Consider the following 24,085-nt stretch of genomic DNA (forward strand, 5'->3'; position numbering starts at 1 on the left):
TTTCTAGATGAAGATTCTGATTAATTTCTATCTTAAAATTTAAATTTTTTTTCAAGTTTTTGTTCTTTGAAATTTTTTTTTCATAATGACCGAAAAAAGTAATGACCCGTATTGCTGGTTTTAGTTTTTTGAATTTATTGAAGATTTTTCAGATTTTTCAGAGATTTTTTAACAATCTTCAATGTTCCAAAAGAGAAGCTAAAATAGATTATTAAAATATAAACAAAAAAAGCGAAAAGAAAAAAGAAAAAAAGATGAATGAAGAATTCGTGCTGGAAACAAAGGGGAAAAACCGTTTAATTATTAGTCCGAATCAATATTGTTTCATCAAACTTCCATCAAGTGGAATAAAGATCGTTCAGTTGAGACCTGATGGTGTAATTTCATTGGGAAAATTTGGCTGTTTTGAAGTTAATTCAGTACTTAATCATCCATATGGAGAAACATTTGAAATCATTGAGAATAAACAGGCTCGAGCAATTTATACAGATGCATTTGAGGCTGGAAACGATGATGAAGATTTAGAAGAAGAGAATATTTCTGAAGCAGAGATTTCATCGAAGTTGCTATCTACAGATAAGGAAAACAAAAGTAGATTAGATAATAGAGATGTAAATGATATTGGATCTGGTGTTCAAAAATTGACAAGCGTGGAGATTGAACTTTTAAAAAAAGACAGTGAGCTATCGAATAAGGGAAAAGGTATTATTGAAAAATTGATTGAGAGTCATACAAATTTTAATAAAAAAACAGTCCATTCACAAGAAAAATATGTCAAAAGAAAACAGCAGAAGTTTTTAAAAGTTTTCACTATTGAGTATTTATCAGCGTCAAATTTACTAAGATTTTATACAAGTAAGGATTTTGGGAAGATTCATGAATTAAGTGAAGAATCACTTGGACTAATGATATCGTTAGCAGATGTTAGACCAGGTGGAAGATATCTTGTTGTTGATGAGTGTTTAGGGTTAATTGTTTATACAATGATGGAAAGAATGAATTTGCAAGGAGAAATTGTATTAATACATGAGAATGAGCATGCAAATTTGATTTCTTTAAAATATAGTGATTATAGTGAAGAGGAGATTAAAAAATTTGTTAAAACAATAAATTGGTTACAATTTTTTGAGCCAGATAATGAAAAAATTAAATTTCCAATTAAAAGTGAAACTGAAATCTCGTTATTGACCGCCCAAAAGAGAAGCAATTATTATCGTCATAAAAGAAATGCTGAAATTACAAACTCTGTTATAGATAATGTTAAAAGAGGACAATTTGATGGGTTAATTATGGCCAGTACATTATATTTACCGAAACTATTACCTAAAATAGTTGATAAAATTGGAGGATCAAGAGCAATTGTGTGTTATAGTAATAACAAGGAGTTATTGAACGAGACAAATCATGTATTACTTAACGATGTAAGAGTTATAAATTCCAAGATTTTAGAGACTAGAGTTCGACCATATCAAAGCATTCCAGGAAAGTTGCATCCATTAATGACGATAAGAAGTGGAGGGGGATATTTACTATGGGGATTGAGAGTTATTCCTGGAGATAAAATAAAGGCTACGGGTAGAGGAAATAAAAAAAGTAAGGATATAAAAGAGAAAGAAGCTGAGAAGCAGGAGGAAAAAAAAGTAAAAGATGCTAAAATTGAAGGAAAAGATGATTTAGAGAGGGAGTTGAAAAAGCCTAAAATAGAATGAAGATTGATTGATTAATTGATTGATTGTATTATAATAATTTATCACAGATTTTTGATAGAATATTTAAATCAGTTTTCCAACCCACAATACATCTAATTAGATTATTCGAGTCATAAATTAACCCACAATTCCATTGATTTGATTTATCAAGTTTTTGAAGTAAATTTTTAGTGAATTGAACTTGTTGATCGTTGCCAAGTTCGAATATGAAAGCGTTTGGAGAATTATTTAAGAAATGTGGATGGAATAGTTTATATAATAATTGATTATAAAATTCCAAATGACCTAATAGAGCTAACTTTGGCTCATATAATTTAACTGATTTTTGTAAATTATTAGTATATTCTAACGAGTGTATATACGGGGGATTTGAGACAAGTAAATCAACCGATTTGGAATTGTTTTTGTTTTTGATATTATTTAATGTGTTATTATTAAATAAGTCTTGTTTACTAAAATAATAAGTTCTTGAATCTAAATTTAAAAAATTCTGATTGATTTTTAAATTTTTCAAGGCTAAATTGATTGCAAAATTGGATATATCGATACCTATTAGAGATATTTGTTTATTATATGGTCTAATCTCTGAGCCTAATAGTAGGGGAATACAACCAGATCCTGTGCAAACGTCTAATATGGTAAATGGTTTATTGACAATATTATTGTTATTGGTATTTTGAAAATATTCGGATAAGATATTTGATAATTTGATCACCCAGTCTTCGGTGTCATTTCTGGGTATTAAGACATTTTTTTCGCATTTTATGGATAAGTTATTACCAAAGGGTTGATTCCCCAAAATATATTGTAAGGGAACAAGTTTTTTTCTTAATTTCAAAGCCTTTAACCATTTGTGTTTTGGCAATTCGTTTTTGATCCAGTTTAGCTCGTTAACTGAAGAAGTGATTGATCTACAAGCTGGAAGAAGATAGGGAAGATAATGGGAAATCCCTGCAGCTTCTTTGAAGAGCTTTGGTGACAATCTAGGCATATATCATTAAATGGTATAAATCTATCATAAAGTTTTCATGTTGAAGCATTTAAATCAAAATAAATTGATGGTGTAAAATTCGTCAAAAAGCTAAAAAAAATAATTTTAGTTATAAACATTAGCATTATAGTTCTATCATAATATCAAGTGCAAAAACTTACAAGATATAAATTGGTTACAGTGGCCGAGTGGTTAAGGCGATGCCCTGCTAGTACTTCAAGTCAGCAGTTAAGGCATTGGGATTTCCTTCGCAGGTTCGAATCCTGTCTGTAACGTTCTTTTTTAAGTTGAGCCTTTTTCGCTGCTAGTTTTATTACTAAGTGCCCGTTTTATTTAAAAGCGAGATTGTAATTCATTTTCTTTTTGAAACATATTTATTCTCAGTTATCTCAAATACGTTGGCGAAAATGGGTGGTCATCAATACGAATTTAATGTTAAAATGGCCTGCAGTGGATGCTCAAATGCTGTTTCCAAGGCTGTTTCTAGATTAGAAGGTGTGCAGAACGTTCAAACAGACCTCGAAAAACAGTTGGTGGAGGTCAAGACTGGCGACGACGTGTCGTACGATGCTGTTTACAACAAGATTAGCAAGACCGGCAAGGAGATCTTGGGGGGCAAAGTTGTTTTTTAGAAAAGCGATAGGACATAGACTATAATACATTTTGATGTGAGCAGTTCTGGAGGCTTTGGCGAGACCGGAGCTCAAGGCAAAAGCAGCACAGGCAGCAGCGACACGGGCGCGGGACCAGCTGAGACCGGCCGAGCTCATCCCGCTGCAGCTTATGAAATGCCGAAGTGCGTGTGAATGTGCGTGTGAGTGTGCGTGTGAGTATGCGTGCTGTAGTGCGTGTGAGCGTGTTTACGTTTTGCCCGATCGAGCGGCGGTTGTCGTCTGTGCTGTTTGTGCTGCGTAGACGCTGCTGCAGAGGATGGTTGCTGATTGGCTGGGAGGTGCCTATTGTTCCCCAAGGGGCCATGGTCTTGGGCTTATATATTTCTTTTCTTTTCTCTTTTCCACCAGTTTTCCAATTTTTTCTTCAAGAAAGCAATACTTGAATCCTATCTGCTGCTCTCTTTCTCTTCTACCAGCTCCATTTTTCATCTCTCTTCTATATTATATCTCTTCTAACCTTCTTCCTCTGGTTAACTTGCCTTAATTCCAGCACAATCCTAGTTAATTCCTGTTTAAGGTTCAACCTTATCAATCAATTCCATCTGTTGTTTTTTTCCAATCAGATCCAATATAGCCATTACATTTTAATAATTCTCTTCTCATGGAACCCATAGCTGAGAATTCAAAGGAGGCAATCTCCCTTCACAACTTCAATAGCAACAATGATGCCTTTATCAATCATCCTATAAACACATCCACAAACCCACGTTCTAATGGCTCATTACACTTGCACCCACATTCAAAATCCCCTTCAAACATCAACTCAAAGAATCCTACAACAACCAGGTTCTCAGGCAGAGACTCAACTGGCGCTCTTATTGTAGATCCCCTACCAAACTCTCCTCCTCCTTCTCAGCCTATTCATAGTTCAAACCAAAAAAATACTCATTATATCCCAACTAACCATGGTAGCAGAAATGATTCCTACAATGATGTAGGCAAAGACATGTTTAAAGTAAGAGCAAGAACCTCTGATGTCAAATCAATCAAATCAGACTTCTCCGATTTCTCAAACTTGAATGATGATAACAAGTCTGTTAGTTCATTCCATGGTGCTGAAATCAACTCTGAGACTGGAGAACCCGAATTCATTTATAAACCTTCTCCTAAGAGCTTAATTTACGAACAAGAAAAAAGAAGAAAACAAAAATTAAAACTAAAACTAAAAGAAAAAGAAAAACTCCTCAAACTAAATGAAAGTTCAAAGAATACAAGAGACAACTTCTTGTCCAATCAAAGCTCAAATCAAAATATCCAAAAATTTCGTAAATATAAGAAAAAACCCGAAATAAAAGATTTAAGAGAGAGTGATAGTGGCTCCTTGTTAGACGAGGAAGTATACAACGTAAGAGAATCTCGTCGCCACAATCCTTCTCGTCATCATCGTCATTCTTCAAAATCTAAAAGACATTCAATGCTTTCAAATTATGTCGATGAAACTGAAGACTCTGAAAGTTTTGCTCTTCCTGGTGAATATGGCCCCCCTGTATTCCCCACAAATAACAAGAAAGCTTTTTCTCCTAAAATCGATTCTTCAAGATTAAATAACCCCAATTTCCCAAATAACCAACTCCCTTTCGATCCATATCAAAATCAAAATCAAAATCAAAATTTTATTCCAAACCAACCTCAAATGAATCCTATGAATCCCATCGGCCAAATGAATCCCATGAACCCAATGAGTCAACCAATGAACCCCATGCAAAATCAAATACCTTTTCAAGTTCCTGGTGCTTTTGTTGATCAAAATAATGCAATGTATAATCCTTCTCTTGTTGGTCCCCAACAAACTGCTGCTTTGTATCAAAACCTTTTGAACCAGCAAAGATTTGCAAATCAAATGAATGAACCTTACCAACTCGATGAAAGAGAGGAAAAACTAAAAGAAAAAGCTGCAATGCTAAGCGCTTTAGCTACTTCAAAGACTCAACAAAAATTGCAAAAGGAGTTCCAAAAGGATCTTCACGACTTGAAAGCAATGATCAAGTATTTAAAAGAAAAGGAAACTGCTCCAAGATATGGTGCTTTTGGTGCCGCTGGTTGGGGTGGTGTCATGCCTCCAGTGCCTCCAAAACTTAAAATGTCTGATGGCAAGAAATCTGTCGATGCCGACAAAGCAAAAGCGCTGGATCCTGCTCCTCCTAAAAAAGAAGAAAAGGAAGAAGACAAAAAACCAAAAGAACCAATTAAAGTCTATTCTGCTGATGATCCAATTTCTCCTGCTTATCAATTTCCCTTTGAATCTGCTGTGAATTGGTCCTCATTTTTACTGCTTTTGCAAAGAGCTTTTTCTGATCATAAAGCCCAGTTGAATGATGGAAAATTTAACTTATTCTTAAAAGAATCAGGAACCATGATCTTACCTATTCATTGGAGTCAGTCTATCGAGCCTGGCATATCTGTATCTATCAAATTTCCTCCTGTTAAAAAAGAGATTAAAAAAATTGAGGGTACCATTGTAAATCCTCCAATGCCTCCAAAACCCAAGGGTCTCTTTCTGTTTGGCAGAAAGGAAAATAAATTACCTCCACCAGTTATGGGAGGTGGTCTTGGTGGTCTTGATGGTCCTCGTGGGTTGCCCTTAAAAATAGAAAGCAAACAAACCAAGTTTCTTGCATGGGCTACTGAAGCTGATAAGACTTGATGAAAAATTAAAGCTAACTTTAACTTTTTTTTCTGTTTACTTTCTCATATTCTATTTTGTTTTTTGTTTTTTGTTTCCTTTTCATGATTCATTTTTAAACTGTTGATATTTGTTTTTTTTAATTTGTTTTTAATATTTTGCTTTTTGTATATTTTTCAATTTTTCATCTAATAATTTTTGGTTAAACTTGATATAAGTTTAATTTTTAGTTTCTAATTTTTAATTTTCAATCTCCAATTCTTTTTTTATATATTTTACTCATTTTTTATATTTTACTCATTTTTTATTTATTCACACCACATTATTCTATTTAATCAAATTCGAAATATAATTGAGATTTGAAGCTTATAATTATGTCTGAATTATATATTATAATAATAAAACCAGTGATGATTGTAAAAAATCAGAAACCAAATTAGAAATTATTATACATGCTAATTAAAATTAAATTATTAGATGATTGAAGTTATGAAATATGAGAAAAAATTAAAAACAAAAACAAAAACAAAATAAAATAAAATATAAAATAAAATATAAAATAAAATATAAAATATAAATTTTTATAAGAAATATTCAACAGGTCTTAATTGAGTTTTGATTCTGTCGGATTCTTTTCTTATTTCAATTGCATTTTCTGGACTTTCTTCAAAAACATTGAAAAAACTTTGCTGATCATTATATATTTCCAAAATACTTGCTCGATTTCCACATCTATAACAATAATTTGGCGCAGACCAAACAGTTGTCACTAAACCATGAAAGTAAATTTGGTAGCCTTCATTACATAGTTGGTGAGCTCGTAAAATTTTATCCATTGAGTTAAATTGTAAAAACTTTTTGACAACATCATAACCAAAAGTATAGCCAGCACCTCTTGAAGAAAGTTGGAAATCATTTTCTTCATCATTTGGATCGGACCAAACTAGATCAGCCATTGCACCTTCATGAGGTATTTCACGAAACCTGTCCACTAATTTAATTTGATCAATGCTATGGACGTTTGGTGACAATCCTCCATGCACACAAAAAATGGTATCGTTAATAACAACGGATAGTATTAAAAAATCAAACATATCAGTAAAATAACCCCAAACCAAAGGGGAGCCATATTTTCGATGGCATTCAGAATAGAAACCATAATTTTGCGTTATTTGCCTGGATTCGTGGTTGCCTCTTATCAAATTTATTCTGCTAGGATATCTTAATTTTAGACATATCAATAGAGTTATTGTTTCAACACTAAACATGCCTCTGTCAACATAATCACCTAGAAATAAGTAATTTGTATCAGGAGCAAACCCACCAATTCTGAATATTTCAATTAGATCATGAAATTGACCATGAATATCACCAACAACAGTCACAGGAGTATTGATGTAAACTACATTGCTTTCTTTGATCAAGAGTTCCTTAAGCTTAGAACACAAGGCATGTATAGTGACCTCAGGCAATAGCTCTCGACGATATAATCTTTCGATACACTTATCTAGCTCTAGAGGAGCTGCAAAATATACACCCAGAAAAACAGGCCACACGTTAGTAAACAAGCTGAAGAAAAGGACAAACAGTGATAGTTCGGGTTGGAACTGAACAGGAAAACTCACCAGTCAACGAGGAGTCAGTCAATGTCATTCGTCTAATGTTATCTGTAGCTGATGAAATGATGAAATGGTGAAATGTCGAGCCGTTATAATCTTGCTGATAGTATGATTTATGATTTTTGACACATGTACTGGGTGAGAATTAAAACAGGGTATGAGAAAGGGAAAGAACAGGTCTAAGCAGTGTCTGGAACGAGGTCTCTTCAAAACACGATGCAACACTGGCGACGACTATCAAGTATCAAACAACACAGAGAACAGCAAATCCACCATCGTTGAAGCACCAGCAGCACCAGCACTGCGAGGAGCCAGTTTTCTGAGCGTTGATCTAGAGTTTGAGCTGGGCATGTGACCTGGAGATGCGGCTGGATCTGGAAAAGAAGCAGTTGGGAGGCAAAGAGAGATTAGAGGAGGCAACGAGATGGACTACCAGAACAGAGTTGGGTCGAAGAAGGGCAGTGGTGGTGTGGCCACTGCCAGCGAAGAGAATGCCCACCGGAGAGAGAGAGTGAGGCAGTTGATGTCCAATCGAATCGACGTCGACAGCGATCCCTATGTCTTCAGGAACCACTTGGGCTTGCTAGAATGTAAGTTGTGTTTGACGACTCATGTTTCTGAGGGATCCTTTTTGAATCACACCCAGGGAAAGAAACACCAGACGAATTTGCAGAGAAGAGCAAACCAGGACCCTAAATTCAGTCATGTTGATCTGGTAAATGCAGCGATAAAATACAAAAGCAAAAGTGGTTTGGGTAACAATTTACTATCCTATTCGACTGTTCCCAAAAAGAGCTTTGCGAAGATTGGTAAGCCTGCGTACAAGATAACTAAAATAAGAGATCCAATTAGCTACGAAATCGGGTTGCTTTTTACCATACAGTTCCCCAAATTGAAGAATGATATAGCACCAAAATATCGGATGATGAGTTGTTTTGAACAACAGGTTGATTTGCCAATCAGTAAAGAATACCAGTATTTAGTAGTTAGCGGTGAACCATACGAAAATATTGGCTTTAAGATTCCTAGTAAAGAAATCGATAAGGACGAAGACAAATTTTGGTCATTTTTTGACAAAGATACAAAAGAATTTTTTATACAATTTTTTTTCAAAAACAAGTCAGACTAATTGTAAATTACGAAGCTAATAAGCTGTAATCCATAATTGTAATTTTGTAATTTATAATTCGTAATATATAATATATTTTACAAGAAGAAATTTGTAAGTGCATATTATCAGAAAAACAAACTAATTCTTTTAAAAATGAATTGGGTATGATTATAATAGTGAATTAAAAAAAAAAAAGTAATAAGAAATTAATTAGAAAAACGAAAAAAGTAAGACCAAAATGAACAAAAATAAACAAAATATAGAAGTAATAGAATAGAAAGAAATATAGTTAAATAATAAATTAGTAGTTGGAACTGCATTGCATTTAATTATAATTGTAATTGATATCAATTTTTTTTTAAAGCTTCATCAGAAATATTCAAAGAATCATTTGATTTTTCTGTTGATAATGAATTATTATTAAAAGGTACATTTATAGTTGTGGAGGTTTCAATTTGGATTGGAGTCCCTATAGAAGAGATTTGTTCAATATAAGGCCCATTTTGATTAAGTTGAGGAATTTGGATGATCTGTGGAGTTGGTGTGTTAGAAGAACTTGAATTGATTGAATTATTTGGATTAATTGAAATAACTGGAGAGCCTGTTGCAACAATTTCATTACTATTGTCGTTAATGCTAATGTTAGTATTAAGTTTTTGTTTTTTATTATTTTCTAAATTCTTCACAGAAGAATGAGAAGTGTTTTGAGATCGATTATTTTTGTGATTTTGATTATTTATTTCGTTATTTTGATTTATTTGAGAATTGTTCAAATTTTGTGTGTTTTGAGTTGTTTGAATTGTTTGGATATTATGATTAGTATGAAGATTATTAATTGAATTTTGATTAATATTTTTAGCATTGTAAATTACCATTTCTCTATCATATCTTGCTTTGTCTTCTTCATATAGTTTAAAATACGGTCTTTTTGAATCTTCATCTAAGGTTTTCCATGCTTCGGTTAAACCCTTTGATAAGTCGTTTCCAGTATTTGGATTTTTCTCTTCAAGAGTTTTTTTAATGTTTTCTTTCTCCATTTCACAAAAGATCAAGTACGCATTTGTTGGTCTTTTAGGCATTTCTGGGTCCCTTGGTTTTATAACTCTTTGAGAGTTATTAATTCTTTTTTTTTTAGATGATGAAGTTGATTTAGTGTTTATATTTGCATTTGCATTTGCATTTGTATTCGAATTTGTATTCGTATTTGAATTTGAATTTGTATTTGAATTTGTATTTGAATTTGTATTTGTATTTGTATTTGGATTATTATTATTATTATTAGTTAAAACTAAAGAGGGATTTTGATTTAAATTGATTACTTTTCGATCATCTATTTCATCATCAGTTTGTAATTTCATTATATCATCAGTATCAGAATCATCATCAAATAATTTTGAACGTTCTTCTAATCTTTCTAATAATATGGTGAATTCTAATCTTAATCGTTTTATGGTTGTTTTACCTCTTGAGATTGCCAAAGCAGCAATTTCGTTATTTTCTTCAACTTCGGCAATTCTTCTTTTAAGATCTTTGCATTTTTGTCTAAGTTTTCTATTTTCAGATTCTTCTATAACTTCGCTTAGTTGTTTTTGAGCTCTCATTATAGTTTTCTGTTGATTTAATTTATCTAATTGAGTTGTGGTTATCTTTGAATAATTCTGAACTTTTCAATGATAAATGGAAAAAATAAAAAAAATAAAAACTCTGGTCAGGTGATATTGCGTATTCATACATATTTATACTGTAAAAGCATGTTATCAGCTTTGTGGGAGCTGCCACTGCAATGGATCTTTTGTTTTCAAAATGTCTGAATGAAGTAAAAATTGTTTCTGTTTGGGCAGCAGAAGTGGAAAAAAAGTGGGAGAAAGCATAAACCAGATTTTTAAATTGGTATATGGTAGAAAGTATATTAAGATTCTATTACGAAGTTAAGATTTTAAAAGGATTTTATTAAAATTGCGAATATACCATAATCTTATAGTTTATTGAAAATAACCAAATTTTGATCGATTAACAAAGGCAATTAGACGAATTATAAAGATTGGCAAGAGATAAAAGACACAACTTTAGTATAAACTCTAGATTTGAGGATAACAAATTCTATTCTCAAATTTGAATATATGAAGATTATTATATGTATTTTAGTTCTGAGTACTTTTGTGCCCAAGTAACCATTCAATCTCTTCTTAAATGAGTTTCGATGTCTGATATTTAGAACCAACACAAAATAATGTAAATAAGTATTAAGGAAAAATTGACTGAAAAAAACGCAGATAATAATAAATGAAAAATTATTCAAAAAACAACTTGTTAAATAACATATCAATCAATATATTAAAGAAAACAAAGCATATAAATAATATCATTTACGAATATCATTTACGAATTTGAAATATTTAAGAAAATATTTCAGAATTTGCTATTTGCTATTTGCATTCGCAAATTTATTATTTATGAGTTAATAATTATTTGAAATCAGATATTATTTAATAGTTATCTATACAGACAAAATAATATGCATCGAAAGCACTTGCAAAACTGGTAGATTGAAAATGCCTTATATGGTGATTACAGGAATCAATCAGACCGGCAAACAAACGCAAAAGGATTTCTAAGCGGTAAAGGAAAAATCAAGTGGGAGTTCAAAGAGTCAGCTAAATATAGATAAGCTCTAGATAGGGAGGTATCTTAAACGATGACTTGGGTAAGTTAATGATTAAAACCAATAACGACTTTCATGAATCATGGTTGCTTAATATCTGAGCGCTAGCGATGTAACTTGCAAAGACAATTTGAATTTAAAATTTTCACTCAAAATCAGTTGCAGTTTGTTTGCAAACAATAGTGTGTGAGGTTCGAACCTTCTTGCAAACATGTAAGGCCTGCCTATTTTGGTAAGCCCACACAAATATGCCAGTAAAAAGTCAACAGGTTATGGGTCTATTAATATTCTAGCCTAAAAACACCAGAATTATTCCGCTGCAGACCCGGTCACCTCGTAAAACACACAGCGTTCGGACTGGCAACGGGCCTCGTCGCACCGCTGACTCCGCAACTGTTAAGGTTCCTCCACTGTGAGCCGAATGAGCTGTGGCAAACAGGCTCTGCGTCCTAAGCGAGCGCTCGCTAACCCTGCCGCCGACGCCCTGCCAGTCCCTGCTGTCGCCTGTGTTTTGCACCTGTATCAGCATAGTAATGCGGCACCCGCAGCTGTGTTTCAGACCACACTGCCGGTTTTTTTCACTACCAAAGTCGATATTGATGCTTTGACATATAACCAGATTGCCTGGGGCCATTTTTGCTCGCCTGTTTCTGTTTCTTGTTTGTTTTGCTTGCGAGAAATGCTTGCAAGGCCTCCTGTAGTTCTTTTCTGGTTTCATTACAGTTGCAAATTAAAACTGAAACCGCAGCAGTTAAATTTGAGTGATTACTCTAACTCTTTTTAGTTTTTTTTTGCTCAGAAATTTTGTAGCCTCAAAAAGTTATTCTCAGCAAAAAGGACATTTATACCAAACTGTAATTCTTGTTTTTATAATATTCATAATTTTAATTCTTCCAAAAAAACTTGATTAGATTTGATTCAATCTAATTCAATTTTTATTAAAAATTTAAATTTAAACCTAAATCTAAATCTAAATTCAATTTTATTTCTCAATTTTTTGATTAATGCTATTCCTATTTATCCAATTCTCCCTTAAGTTTATTCTCAATTTAATTTATCTTATTCTTTTTATTTATAATTATTTTGTAAACTCATTTTTTATTTCTTGTTCTCATTTTGGCTTTCACTTTCATTTCTACCTTTACTTTTTTTACTTTATTCGTTTTTATACTTCAAGCCCGATAAATCTTTTATATAAGTACCCAAATTCTTTCTTTTTGTGTTGTTACCTATCTTTTTTAATTTTCTTTTCTTTTCTTTTCTTTTTATTATACCTCATTAAATCTCATTACACCTTCTATTATTACTAGTTTATATATACTCAATATACATTCATCAAATAAATACATTACATTTAAAAAACACTCATAAAACATCACATCAAACATCTTGATTTCAAATACCCAACACAATTATCATCTATTCTAAATCTTCAGACAAATTTTTTAATTAATTTTTAATTAATTTTTAATAAATTTGAATTAATTCTTCATCTTATTCAAAAAGAAAAAGAAAAAGAAAATAATTTCTTTGGTTTTCCCTTTTTTACTTTTTCAATGCCAATAATATTCATTTCATGAGACCCTTATCTATATCCAGTGGCAGAAGATCTCAGAGATCCCAAAGATCCCCAAGATCTCCCTTTTCTTCTTCTAAAATTTCTTTATTACAAAAGGATAATCAAAGTGTTAATAGCTATAGTAGCCCCAACAGCCTTATTAGCCCTAATAGTCTCAGTATTCATAATAGTCCTAACAGTCCCAAAAGTCCAAATAGTTTCATTAGTACCAGCAGTGCCAATAGTGCCAATAGTTTCCATAGTCTAAAAAAAAAAAAGATTTTTTCAAGACAAAGAAATAGTTTTTTAGCTGACTTCAAATGTTGCTTTTGTGATATATCTCTAGAGAGTATCTTGCCTGGTGAAGAAAATATTCAATTATCCTGTTCCCACAATTGTCATTTTAAATGTTATTTAATATTTATGAATAGAAATGATATTAACAATGAAATTCAATGTCCTTCATGCCATAAATTAACAAAACCTCTAAAAGAATCCGATCATGATAAATTGGTTCAACTGTTATTAACTCAAAACCCAAAAAAATATCCGTTAACCGATTTAAATACAATTGGTAATTATCATTATAATAATAATAATGAAGATGAAGATTTTGACTGTACAGATTATAATAGCTTCAATAGTTATGAATTATACAATACTTATAGCAATAACGATGACTCCACTCAATTATCTTCGGAAATATCAACTTCTCCCATAACTCCAACTGAAAATTTCACCGATTATCAATTGTTTTTTCAATCATCTTCGCTAAATAATTTTACTTATTTAGATAATGAAGAAAGCTTTTTCCAAAATTCAGGATCTTCAAATTATTCATCATCTGAAATAGTTGCGAACGATTTAATCGATAAATTAAATACTCCAATAATTAGAGTTATCCCCGAACAAAAAAAAATAACTTTTAGAACTTCTTCCAATAATTATGTTTTGCCTTGTGTCTTTAATATATCAATGCCCTCAATTAACCCAAATTCAAAATCAAATAAGAATAACACTAAAAATACCAATGAAGTTAATCAAAATGATAAAATTGACGAAGAAAAAATTAAAAATAAAATATCTGTTCAAGTTAAAAAGCTAATTAAAAGTAAATTATCAGGTAAATTTAGTGTTGATTTCCAAAAATTAGGAAATTTGAAAATGTTTGATTATTTAAATTTTGCTCTTATTGATGGCACCGAGTATCTTGATGCTCAATGCTACTTATTTGAAAAATACCTCCTAATCTTAAATAACCAAGGTAATTCGATTACTGGGATTATTCAAATCAAATCAGATTTGTCATCTGTAATTGAATTGAATGAAAATACAATCCTGCTAAATTCCACTATACCTACCTTACCTGAAGTCGATGTTTATTCTGAAGACAAAAGAATCATATCAAAATGGAAAAATTATTTAAAATATTCGTCTCCCTATATCGATTTTAAACCAAAAGATGTTTCTTTAATTTCTTTAACAACAAATGCTTGGGATATAATTGATCAAATTGATTCAATTCATCACATAATACCTGATTATATAAAAGAAATTAACAATTATAAAAGAAAGGGTTTGTTACTACCAATGCACTTATTATTAAAGACTCTACCTGAACCAGAGCCCCTACCTTTAAGAATGATATTAGGTATTTCAATTTTTAATATGGATAAGTCATTGACAAATCAAGAGTATAAAGACAGTGTTTTACAATTAATTAAAACAATTGCAAACTCTTTGACTCCATTGGATAAATTTGGAATTGTAATTATAGGTTCTAATGGGAGTAATATTGGAAAATTTAGTGAAAGATTAAGCTCAGATGGCAGCTGGAAAAATTGGGAAACTTATTTTGATGAAAAATTAGTAATCCATGATAACTATGACCCAATTACAAAAAAATCATATATCAGCAATTCTTTTGAAGAATTAAGTTTATATTTTGAAAAATGCAGAGAAATTATAGGTACCTGGCCTGAATGTGAAAATCCAAATGCAAATATTGTTAGAAAATTTGTAATTCTTAATGCAAAATATGATGTTGCTTCTGATAATTCAATTTCATTAAAAGGTAATAAAACATACCATGATACTCAACTAGATAATGTGATAAATAAAAACTTGAAAAAAATTATAAAAGATAATCATTTTACTCTTCATTCATATTTAATAGGAAAGGAATATAATGTGTACCTGGTTAAATATTTTGAAAAACTTTTTCATTTTAATGGTATTGAATTTGGTTCTGAATTGAAAAGAATTAATACTTTAAAAGATTTTGATATTGTGAAAATAATCGATGAATGTCACAAAATTTGCATACCAAATATTAAGATTAGGTTTAAACCATTAATTGAAAATATAATTATTGAAAAAGCAGAATTTGATGAATTTGGTGAAAAAGAAGTTGAATTTTCAATACAAAAAAATCGATCTATTTTAGCTGTTGATTCTATTCGAGAGGCAATTAGAGAACAAGAAATTCCTATCAGTTCTACTAGCAATAAACCATCTCGAAGCATTTTTTCTGAAGATAACTTGGTTGAGTTTAATCTAAAAGATTTGACACCGGGATATTGCAAAAATTTCCTGTTCAAGTTCAATATAACAATCAACAATAGATTTAAACAATTTTATACTCAATTAACAGGTAATAACATATCGGTATCTTCCACAGGATCACCAGCACCATATGGTGATATTCCTTTAATTAATTATTCAAGCGAGCACTATAAAGGTAATTCAAAACCAATTAAAGTTGAAATTAAAGCAAATTTTATTGATGATATTACACTGATGCAGAATATAACATCATATATACCGTCAAACAAACATAGTGACAGTAATAATGATGAGTTGACAATTGATACAATAATGAACATTCCAGTATTTGCCCCCCTTTCGGCTTCAAGAGACATTATGTTTGCTAAAAGACAGGCAGAGTTAACAGCAGTAAGATCTCTAAGAAAGGCTATTGAAATATACTCAATACTAAAGCAAAAGGCTATTAACCATAATAATAAAATAAGCAAAAAAGATTTAAAAAAAGTTAAAGGGATTTTGATGCAATCGGTTTCAACAATTTTTGGAATAATTAGAGGATGTGTTTCAACATTAAAAGAAGATGAGGAAATCAATTTAAGCAATAAGGAGCAGCAGACACAAAAATATATCGAGGGAATTAGTAATAATCTTTCAAAACTAGCGAAACTAGTTGAGAGCAATAATGAACTAGCAATAGTGTATGGATATGACTTGCTTTTATTTTTGGTTTTTCAAAAAACTGAATAAATTAATTATACAATTGGATAACTCATTACCCGATTAAAAACAATCAATTTTTTTCATTTCAAAACACCTTTTTTTTTTTTTTTTTGATTTCAGAATTTTTTAAATTTTTATGGATTTCTTTATTATTTTTTATTATATTGTTATTATACCACTATTATTTTTTTTATTATTTTTTTATTTAAGCTAGTTGCATGATGATAAACAATTGAGATTTTACTTTTTCATTATTTTTATGATTTTTTTTACCCGTTTTTATATATTCAAGTTAATATTTTAGTGATGATATTAAAAGCTAATTTTAATAGATAATTTTCAATTTTAATTTTAGCATTAGTTGTAATTATAATTTTGATTTTAATTTTAACATTGGTTTGGGATTGAATTAAACTGGAATTGAAATCGAAATTTTACTGAATTTACTATTTTCTGGTAGAGCGTCTTAAGTTTTGTCTTCGATTCGTTTTTCTTTTTGAACCAGATTCAGTGTTTTTTAAAGGAATTTTTTTGTTGTTTGCCTTTGTGTTTTGTTTTTTAACTTTTTTCAGAGTATTGTTGGTTGTTGTTGTCGTCGTCGTCGTTGTTTGAGATCTTGTTCTCTTTGAAGCATTTTTAGGTTCTGGTGTTTTTTCTTCTTCTTCCTCTTCTTCTTCACCATCATCATCATCATCATCATCATCATCATCAGAGCTTTCATCATCTTCCTCTTCGTCTTGTTCTTCAATGTCATAGTCACCGTCGCTACTGTCCTCCGGAGATAAAGAAATAGCTTTTTCTTCAATTAACGCACCGAATTCTTTATAAGGCAATTCAAATTCTCTTCCTTTTACTATCTCTAGATTGTTTAATTTGATATTGTTGTTAAAAAGCTGATTGATTTCAGCGTTTGCATTTTTAGTGTTTTTACCATCAGAAGAATCAGTGTCATCATCGTTTTCAAAATAATCAGATTCCGATAATTCTAGTTCATCCAACCCATCTAAGTTAAAAGAATATCTCAATTTTTCCCAAATGTCTTCAACCCGAATCAAATTTTTCTCAGATTGATTGGAGGTGTTAGAAACATCAGAATTTAACTGATTTAAAATACAGAGCATATTTGAGTATTTATGTTTTCCCACAGGCTTGTGCTGGCAAATAGCCTTGAATAGAGATATTTCTTCATCCAATGACCATTTTCTCATGTTCAAATCTAAACGCTTTTGCTAGTTCTCATCAGATTCAATGGTTTTATTCAATATCTTCTCATCATTTGTTCATTTCCATTAAATTTCAAAACACAGAAACTTTAAGAGCCAGATTTCCATTACCAAACATCTGGCACTGTGTTTTGTTGGGGAATGTATGCGTGACCACACTTAAATTCCTCTCCAGCAGCCCTGATGTCCCATCCACAGCAGGGGGACTTTTGTCAGATATCAGCACGTGCTTCAACCGCTCTCGAGCTGAAAAGTTTTTTATTGGAGGAGTTTTTCCCAGCACCAGAAAAAGCACCGAAAGAAGCACCAAAAGAAGCAGAGGAAGCACCGAAAGAGCGTTTTGCTGCCAGACTATTTGCAATGACCAGGAAGATATCTGCGTTGAATAGTTTGTCCAGAGGGGTATGGTGGACTTGCCTTGTTTTGTACAACTAATACTGACCCAGACAACTTACTAACAGCCTTTGGTTTTCATATAGCACATACGTACCTCTTGGAACAAGTACAACTTGTTTAACTTGTACAAGAAAAGAAATGTCAATCTTCGTGGCAAATCGTTGTACCAACAAAAATGGTATTCCAAAGCTGAATCAAGAGCCTATCATGGAGAGCATTTGACTGAAAAACAATGGAGCAGAACCTTTGTGCCAAATTTGAAAGGTGTCGCTCAATTGGATTCCGGTTTGCAAGCTCATAACACTGAAACACCATTGGTTTTGCAAACGTATGCTCCATTGGAGAGGAGGTTGGATTTTGCTTTATTCAGATCCTTTTTTGCTTCTTCTGTAAGACAAGCAAGAAGATTTATTTTGTCTTCGCATGTTCATGTGAATGGTGTGAAAGTCATCCAGCCAAGTTATCCACTACGTCCTGGTGATATTTTCAGTTGCAACCCAGAAAAGGTTTTGCTAGCTTTAGGGGCCAAAAAGCCCTCGGTAAAACAAGCAGCAAAAATCGATTTTGTTACAGTTAATAAATGGAATGATTTTGTTAAAAAAGCAAAAGAAAATCCAGAGAAAACATGGAATGATCAATTACTAAGAAAAAAACATGGATGGAATGGTGAAATTGATCGCAATACTCAAAGGATTTTAATTGCCAATTCAAATAAAGTTGTCAAAAAAATCATTGAAACAGAACAAGAAAAATGTGATCCAGAACTAATTTTATTCGATATATTAAGAATTTCTTCAAATGCAGGAAACTCTGATGTGGCTATATTAAAAGCATTGACTCCAAAATTTGGTGGTAATGCTAAAAAATGTTTAACTATTTATCAAGATCTTTTATCAACATTTGAGAATGAAATTCCACCTTCATTACCAAATTTATCTGATCAAAAATTATCTAAATTAGTTAATAGAATATTAGGTTTTAACATTCAAGAAACTGATAAAACTGTCAAGCAAGAAACATCAACAGCCAAAGATCTTAAAGATCCTAAAGATCCTAAAGATTTTAAAGATTCTAAAGATTCTAAACAATCTGTCGAACCAAAAGAGCAAGCAGCTTCTAAGGGAAAAGAATTGGTAGATTCTAAAGAATCTGTTGAAACAAATCAAAATCAAGAAAATACCAAAGTAGATGAAGAGGCAACTTCAACGTTTGCAGAATTAAAAAGATCTGAAATATTCAATTCTGAAGAAAAAAAACTACAAAAAAAACAAGAGAAAGAAAAGACAATTAAGATAAAAGTGAAAAAACTTCAAAGCGTAAAATATACCTTGAACCAAATAACTTCATCTCTTCGTAACCAAATTGATGCAGAGTACAACAGTAAATTTATTAATCCTAATAAAGACAACTTCAGAGTTACAGACTTAGTTTTAGACCCCGAATGGCATAAAAATTTGAAACCTCATAAACCTATTAACATAAAAGAGATTGTTGAAGATGAATCAAACGCCAAAATATTCTTACCATTTCAAAAGGGTTTATATGGAAGACAAGAAGCAGAAAAACCATATTTCACTCCATGGAAACTAAGACCATTTATGGGCCCTTTTGCAATTTACCCCCATCACATTGAAATTGATTTTGATACTTGTCATGCCGTATATCTAAGTGATCCTGTTGCTAGACCTGGTTCTTCTGAAGTAATAACACCATTTGGAAAAGACATTAGTGAAAGAGCATTTATGTTCTACCAAAGAAAACGTTTGTGATTTTTATAAAAGTAAAACACTGAAAAAAAAGAGCTTGTACATATTTGTTTGTTATAGGTATTATTTATTTTTTAATTTTTTCAATTTTCTAACTTTTAAATTGTTTAATTTCCATGAAATGTAGACAAAGATAAAGGAAGCAAAAACTTGTTTCTTTAAACATTCCAAACATAAAAGCAAAAGCCGTTATCAGTATCCCTCCATTGCATTTTATCAATGATATTCATTTGCTTGATTATAATCCAAAACAGTCATTATACCATATTTTAAAGCTAAATAAAAAAAGTAAAGATATCAAACAGATCAATCTTGTAATCTTGAAGATACTAAAACAGAATTTATCCGGCAACTACTGATATGCAAAAATCATAAAACAAGGTTAAATTATTTGTGAAGGAAGAATGCAAAATTTACTGCAAAAATTCAAAACAAGTGAAAATTGATTAATCCAAATGAAAAAATAAAAGCTTTGAAGAGCAAAATAAATATAAATATAATTAGAAACTCAAATCCACACAACAACAATTTAAAAAAATCTAGGAAGAGTCAGTTAACAGCCTAAAAATTTAAAATTTTTTGAAAACTGTCTCAATAAACACCTTTTTTTCTGTATTTATTACAATTCTGTAGTTTCTTGTAAGTTTGAGTAGAATATACCTTGTGGTGTTTTAAATTGTGTCCAAACCCATAGATTTGCATTTACAGAACCAAAAAAATACACTTTATTTGACACAGTAGCAAGAAATTGAAATAAATATTTATTATTATTTCAAAATTACAACTGTACAAAAGTATCCTCTCTTTTAAAAAAAATATACATTAGTATAGTTATCTTGTTAAAAATAAAGATTAACATTTGAAGCCATTGTAGCAAAGGTGGAGAAACTTTTGGTGCTCAGAAATCAAAAAAGTTACAGCATTTGATTTGGACAATTTTTATGTATCAAATCGCATTGTGTCAGATAATATTGACACAATGAGACCACTGGGGTGGATGAGCAAAAGTTGAAATATTTAGTGCAATATTTTCTTTTCTTTTTAATATCAATATTCATGAAACGCTTTGTTTAAGAAATCTGGTTTAATAGTTACATATTTTGAGAATAAATACTGATTGCTTGAAATTCAATCAATGTCTTATAATATAAATCTCGTGTTTGTGAGTCAGATAACAATTTAAGTTCGGGTTTTGATACCAATTATATGCACTCTTACAGTAGTGTGCATGTAATTGCAAATTTTCCGGTGATTGAGGAATTGGATCAGATAAGTGCAAATTAATGTTCAAAAATATCACAACCATTGAAACTATCTATTATTGTGGTGGGAAAGTCTAATTGAATGATTTTTGTATCACTGTTTTTATTGATTCATAATTCAATGTTTCAATTCAAAAACATTATTCAATTTTTAATCGTTATAAATCAAATTCAAAATGTATTATATATGGGTTTTATAATTCAAAGAGCTTATCTACATATAGAAACCATCCAATTACAAAACCCAGGAACATTAGAAAAGAATGTAAGTATAGGTTAATTAGCCTTTATTATGTGAAAAAAAACAAATACAGTCATGAAATAAAGTTAAAAGAATTAAAGAATGAAGCAACTTAACAATAAAAAAACAAAATAAGAACATTCTCTATTGACGTTTTAAAATATCTAATCTCGCTTGTAAATCATCCTCATCACCTATTCCACCACCGATGGCTTGAGGAACTGGATTATTGGACAACGGATTGCTCTTTTGTGCTATGGTTTCTGGTGCATTTTGTAGACTTGAATTCAAATCAACACCGATTTCATCTAGGACTTGGTTGACGATTTCGTCTACTTCTTCCTCGTCTTCTTCAATATCATCGCCCATGGCGTTGTCAATAGCGTCATCCATCATTTCTTGCCTCTGGTCCATAATATCATTTTGTTTTTCAAACTCCATGACTATCCTTGTTAGTTGGGGCATGTTCATTGATCTGTTCATGCCATTTAACAATCTAGCAGCATCCTTCATTGAGTTCGCCATTTGGTCGCTGCTTCTGACAGCCTGTATTCTTAACGAGATGGCTTGTAGTTGAGTTCTCATGTTATTGAATTTCTGAATATAGTTTTTTGTTCTGACCAAGTCCTTTGCTTGGATTCTGGCAGCAGATATCTGGCCATTTTTAGCTGATTTTTTGATCTCAGACACTATGGTCTTTTCCTGTCTTTCTAGTTTTTGTCTTTCTCTGTCTAGTTCGCGCTGAGTACGTTCCAATGCTCTTTGGTTCTGCAATAAAGTCATCCATGTTTAGATGTTGTCAGTATGCAGTCAATATGATAGTAATAAAGAAAATGATGATAACAATGATGATAATAATGATGATGATATCATTGTTGTAAGAACAACTTAAAACAAACCTTTCTCAATTTTTCCTGGGGTGTTAGCTTTTTCCCAAAAGCCCATTCAAACAATTGCATTATGAATAAAACTGGCTAGCTGATTCGCAGTGAAAAGACAATGCAACATTAAAGAGATAAAGAGATAAAAGATTAAAAAACAATGCATGGAGAAGGAGAGATAATCACGTGATATCCGGCTTTGGGAGACCGGAATCACCTAAGTGGTGTGAAAAGAGTGTGGAAGAAGCTTTATTTAATGATAACTGTTGTAGCAAATCCATGATAATATACTAAAGTAAAGAAATATATAGGAAGAAAGATTGTAGAAGAGAACTCCAGGTCATTGGCAAAAGCTCAGAACTTTGAGATCATGCTTATTACTTTGTAATCAATCAATAAACGTATAAAAAAAAGATAAAAAAAGATAACATTTAGGTCTTTCTTTTGAAAATGGATAAACCCAATGGGTAATCAAACAAGCTGTAAAATTTCTGACTTGAATCTTTTAGACGACTGTGTTTTGAAATGCTTTCTGTTTTGTACCAAAATAGAGCTTCAAAGTCCTAACACTGGACTATTTTTTTTCTCAACTGTGCTCAATCCAAACAATTCTCATAAATTTGTTTTTTTTCTGGTTTCTTACAAACTTATTCAATTTGGTAAGGGCTAATCAATAGGAATTTTGAGTGGGATATAATGGCAAGTATTACTGACAAGAAATGAATAATAGAGGGATCTGTTTCCATTAAAGCAATACAGTTTCAAATTACTATTGTGTTGTGCAAATGGTTCGTACGATACTTTTAATAAAGAAAGTATCAATAAAATACATTTTCTGTTGAATTCGTGTGAATATGCTTTTGATTTAAACAATTCTGAATAAATTAATTTATTATTTGATTATCAAAATACAGTCAAGTTATTGTTGAGAGGGATTAATTTGTAAGCTTGTGGAAAAAAACTGATTTTATATCTGCTACTGTTGATCATACAGTATATGTATGATTTATGTAACATATTGTTGAATGAAGGTTATTGAATATTTGCAAAGTTGTGTTGATGGATTTATTGAAGTAATTTTCGATCAATATCCTGATATTACATTGTCTTCATTTAATTTCTATATTCATTAAGTTTTTAATATACTTGTTAAGATTTGGAAACATAAAGAATCCTTTTATAAATCATCTGGGATGTTTGGAGTATTACCTGATGTTTAGTTTTAATTTTCAAACAAAAATTGATTTATTGTGTAAAGAAACAGCCGATACTATTTGTATAAATGATATTGGTGATATATTATATGATACAAAGTTCGGATACACATTTTATCAAATGGAAGGTAAAAATATAATCTACCAATTGAAATTGGAATTTGATTGCGATTTATATTCCAAGAGTGTCAATTATCCCAGTAATATGCTTCCAACCAATGGGAATGTTAAAATCACAAATAAGGGTCATATTCATTACATAAATTCAATTGATTACATAGCCATACAACACAAAAAATTTCATTACTGAACAGAACATAAAAGAGAATTAAAATGTTGGTTCTCTCATGATATCTTTTTGCAACAGTATTCTATAGATGTGTATTACTTTATTGGTTATGCTAGCATATGCAAATATGAATATGTATTATTTTCTAAAAAAATACAGTGTGTGAATTAGAACGTGTTGAAGGGCTTTTACAAAGATAATATTAGCTTGGAAAACACAATAGAATTGATTTGTATTAGATATTTCAAATGATATGATGAATGTTGTTTTAAAATTCGCCAGAAATGTTCAAATATATTCGAATCTGGAGAATATCTCTGCCTGTTGAGGACAGCCATGTGGTTCGAACCCAATAGAATTTGGATCCTAACTGCCGAATGCACAGATGAGTAAACATAAACAAGTCGTAATTATCACGTGATACTTACCGAATGTTTGATTCACGTGAGGAGACTGCTCTCCAAGAGCTGTGTATATTGGTCGACGTTAATGTGACTTCCGTCCGGGGAAATACCACTTCAATTTACACTGATAACAGCTGGTGGATAATTCTATTGATGTTCTAAACGATTCGATTCGTCTAGGAGATTGAAGTCAGA

The 24,085-nt window shown here is 31.2% G+C and overlaps 14 protein-coding genes and 1 non-coding gene across 15 annotated transcripts; 8 read left to right on the forward strand and 7 right to left on the reverse strand.

Annotated features, from left to right (window-relative positions):
* The first annotated feature begins 171 nt into the window (after positions 1-171).
* On the forward strand, positions 172-2,071 carry GCD10 (tRNA 1-methyladenosine methyltransferase subunit GCD10). Its single transcript, XM_020193746.1, has one exon. It carries the CDS (start codon positions 255-257, stop codon positions 1,707-1,709), a length of 1,455 nt encoding a protein of 484 aa, XP_020045740.1. The 5' UTR covers positions 172-254; the 3' UTR covers positions 1,710-2,071.
* On the reverse strand, positions 1,738-2,700 carry MTQ1 (S-adenosylmethionine-dependent methyltransferase; the record flags this gene model as incomplete). The annotated part of the gene is made up of 1 exon (XM_020195160.1): positions 1,738-2,700. The coding sequence occupies one exon, from the start codon at positions 2,698-2,700 to the stop codon at positions 1,738-1,740; it is 963 nt and encodes a 320-aa protein (XP_020045741.1).
* Positions 2,701-2,874: 174 nt separating this feature from the next.
* Positions 2,875-2,975, forward strand: ASCRUDRAFT_t140. Its single transcript has one exon. It is a non-coding gene; the product is annotated as a tRNA-Ser (tRNA).
* Positions 2,976-3,007: 32 nt separating this feature from the next.
* On the reverse strand, positions 3,008-3,827 carry ASCRUDRAFT_112587 (uncharacterized protein). The gene has a single exon (XM_020188777.1). It carries the CDS (start codon positions 3,676-3,678, stop codon positions 3,352-3,354), a length of 327 nt encoding a protein of 108 aa, XP_020045742.1. The 5' UTR covers positions 3,679-3,827; the 3' UTR covers positions 3,008-3,351.
* ATX1 (copper metallochaperone ATX1) lies at positions 3,023-3,572 on the forward strand. The gene has a single exon (XM_020193747.1). The coding sequence runs from the start codon at positions 3,108-3,110 to the stop codon at positions 3,330-3,332; it is 225 nt and encodes a 74-aa protein (XP_020045743.1). The 5' UTR covers positions 3,023-3,107; the 3' UTR covers positions 3,333-3,572.
* A 148-nt stretch (positions 3,828-3,975) lies between the features above and the next one.
* On the forward strand, positions 3,976-6,018 carry ASCRUDRAFT_71785 (uncharacterized protein; the record flags this gene model as incomplete). The annotated part of the gene is made up of 1 exon (XM_020191992.1): positions 3,976-6,018. The coding sequence occupies one exon, from the start codon at positions 3,976-3,978 to the stop codon at positions 6,016-6,018; it is 2,043 nt and encodes a 680-aa protein (XP_020045744.1).
* Positions 6,019-6,578: 560 nt separating this feature from the next.
* Positions 6,579-7,650, reverse strand: PPG1 (putative serine/threonine-protein kinase PPG1; the record flags this gene model as incomplete). The annotated part of the gene is made up of 2 exons (XM_020195162.1): positions 6,579-7,519; positions 7,623-7,650. 2 exons carry the CDS (start codon positions 7,648-7,650, stop codon positions 6,579-6,581), a joined length of 969 nt encoding a protein of 322 aa, XP_020045745.1.
* A 59-nt stretch (positions 7,651-7,709) lies between these two features.
* PRP11 (spliceosome assembly protein PRP11) lies at positions 7,710-8,846 on the forward strand. Its single transcript, XM_020193748.1, has one exon. It carries the CDS (start codon positions 8,041-8,043, stop codon positions 8,743-8,745), a length of 705 nt encoding a protein of 234 aa, XP_020045746.1. The 5' UTR covers positions 7,710-8,040; the 3' UTR covers positions 8,746-8,846.
* Positions 8,847-9,034: 188 nt separating this feature from the next.
* Positions 9,035-10,363, reverse strand: ASCRUDRAFT_77176 (uncharacterized protein). The gene has a single exon (XM_020193749.1). It carries the CDS (start codon positions 10,326-10,328, stop codon positions 9,075-9,077), a length of 1,254 nt encoding a protein of 417 aa, XP_020045747.1. The 5' UTR covers positions 10,329-10,363; the 3' UTR covers positions 9,035-9,074.
* A 1,061-nt stretch (positions 10,364-11,424) lies between these two features.
* On the reverse strand, positions 11,425-12,250 carry ASCRUDRAFT_112617 (uncharacterized protein). Its single transcript, XM_020188779.1, has one exon. It carries the CDS (start codon positions 12,105-12,107, stop codon positions 11,679-11,681), a length of 429 nt encoding a protein of 142 aa, XP_020045748.1. The 5' UTR covers positions 12,108-12,250; the 3' UTR covers positions 11,425-11,678.
* On the forward strand, positions 12,251-12,832 carry ASCRUDRAFT_112616 (uncharacterized protein). Its single transcript, XM_020188778.1, has one exon. It carries the CDS (start codon positions 12,394-12,396, stop codon positions 12,697-12,699), a length of 306 nt encoding a protein of 101 aa, XP_020045749.1. The 5' UTR covers positions 12,251-12,393; the 3' UTR covers positions 12,700-12,832.
* On the forward strand, positions 12,833-16,451 carry FAR1 (cyclin-dependent protein serine/threonine kinase inhibiting protein FAR1). The gene has a single exon (XM_020188780.1). It carries the CDS (start codon positions 12,966-12,968, stop codon positions 16,239-16,241), a length of 3,276 nt encoding a protein of 1,091 aa, XP_020045750.1. The 5' UTR covers positions 12,833-12,965; the 3' UTR covers positions 16,242-16,451.
* A 35-nt stretch (positions 16,452-16,486) lies between these two features.
* ASCRUDRAFT_77179 (EAF7 family protein) lies at positions 16,487-17,462 on the reverse strand. Its single transcript, XM_020193750.1, has one exon. The coding sequence runs from the start codon at positions 17,420-17,422 to the stop codon at positions 16,661-16,663; it is 762 nt and encodes a 253-aa protein (XP_020045751.1). The 5' UTR covers positions 17,423-17,462; the 3' UTR covers positions 16,487-16,660.
* A 283-nt stretch (positions 17,463-17,745) lies between these two features.
* NAM9 (mitochondrial 37S ribosomal protein uS4m) lies at positions 17,746-19,976 on the forward strand. The gene is made up of 2 exons (XM_020193752.1): positions 17,746-17,839; positions 17,917-19,976. Exons 1-2 carry the CDS (start codon positions 17,798-17,800, stop codon positions 19,600-19,602), a joined length of 1,728 nt encoding a protein of 575 aa, XP_020045752.1. The 5' UTR covers positions 17,746-17,797; the 3' UTR covers positions 19,603-19,976.
* A 1,115-nt stretch (positions 19,977-21,091) lies between these two features.
* Positions 21,092-22,217, reverse strand: ASCRUDRAFT_77181 (uncharacterized protein). Its single transcript, XM_020193753.1, has one exon. The coding sequence runs from the start codon at positions 21,883-21,885 to the stop codon at positions 21,247-21,249; it is 639 nt and encodes a 212-aa protein (XP_020045753.1). The 5' UTR covers positions 21,886-22,217; the 3' UTR covers positions 21,092-21,246.
* Positions 22,218-24,085: the final 1,868 nt, after the last annotated feature.

Source organism: Ascoidea rubescens (assembly GCF_001661345.1).
Source record: "Ascoidea rubescens DSM 1968 unplaced genomic scaffold ASCRUscaffold_12, whole genome shotgun sequence".
NCBI lineage: Eukaryota > Fungi > Ascomycota > Saccharomycetes > Ascoideales > Ascoideaceae > Ascoidea > Ascoidea rubescens.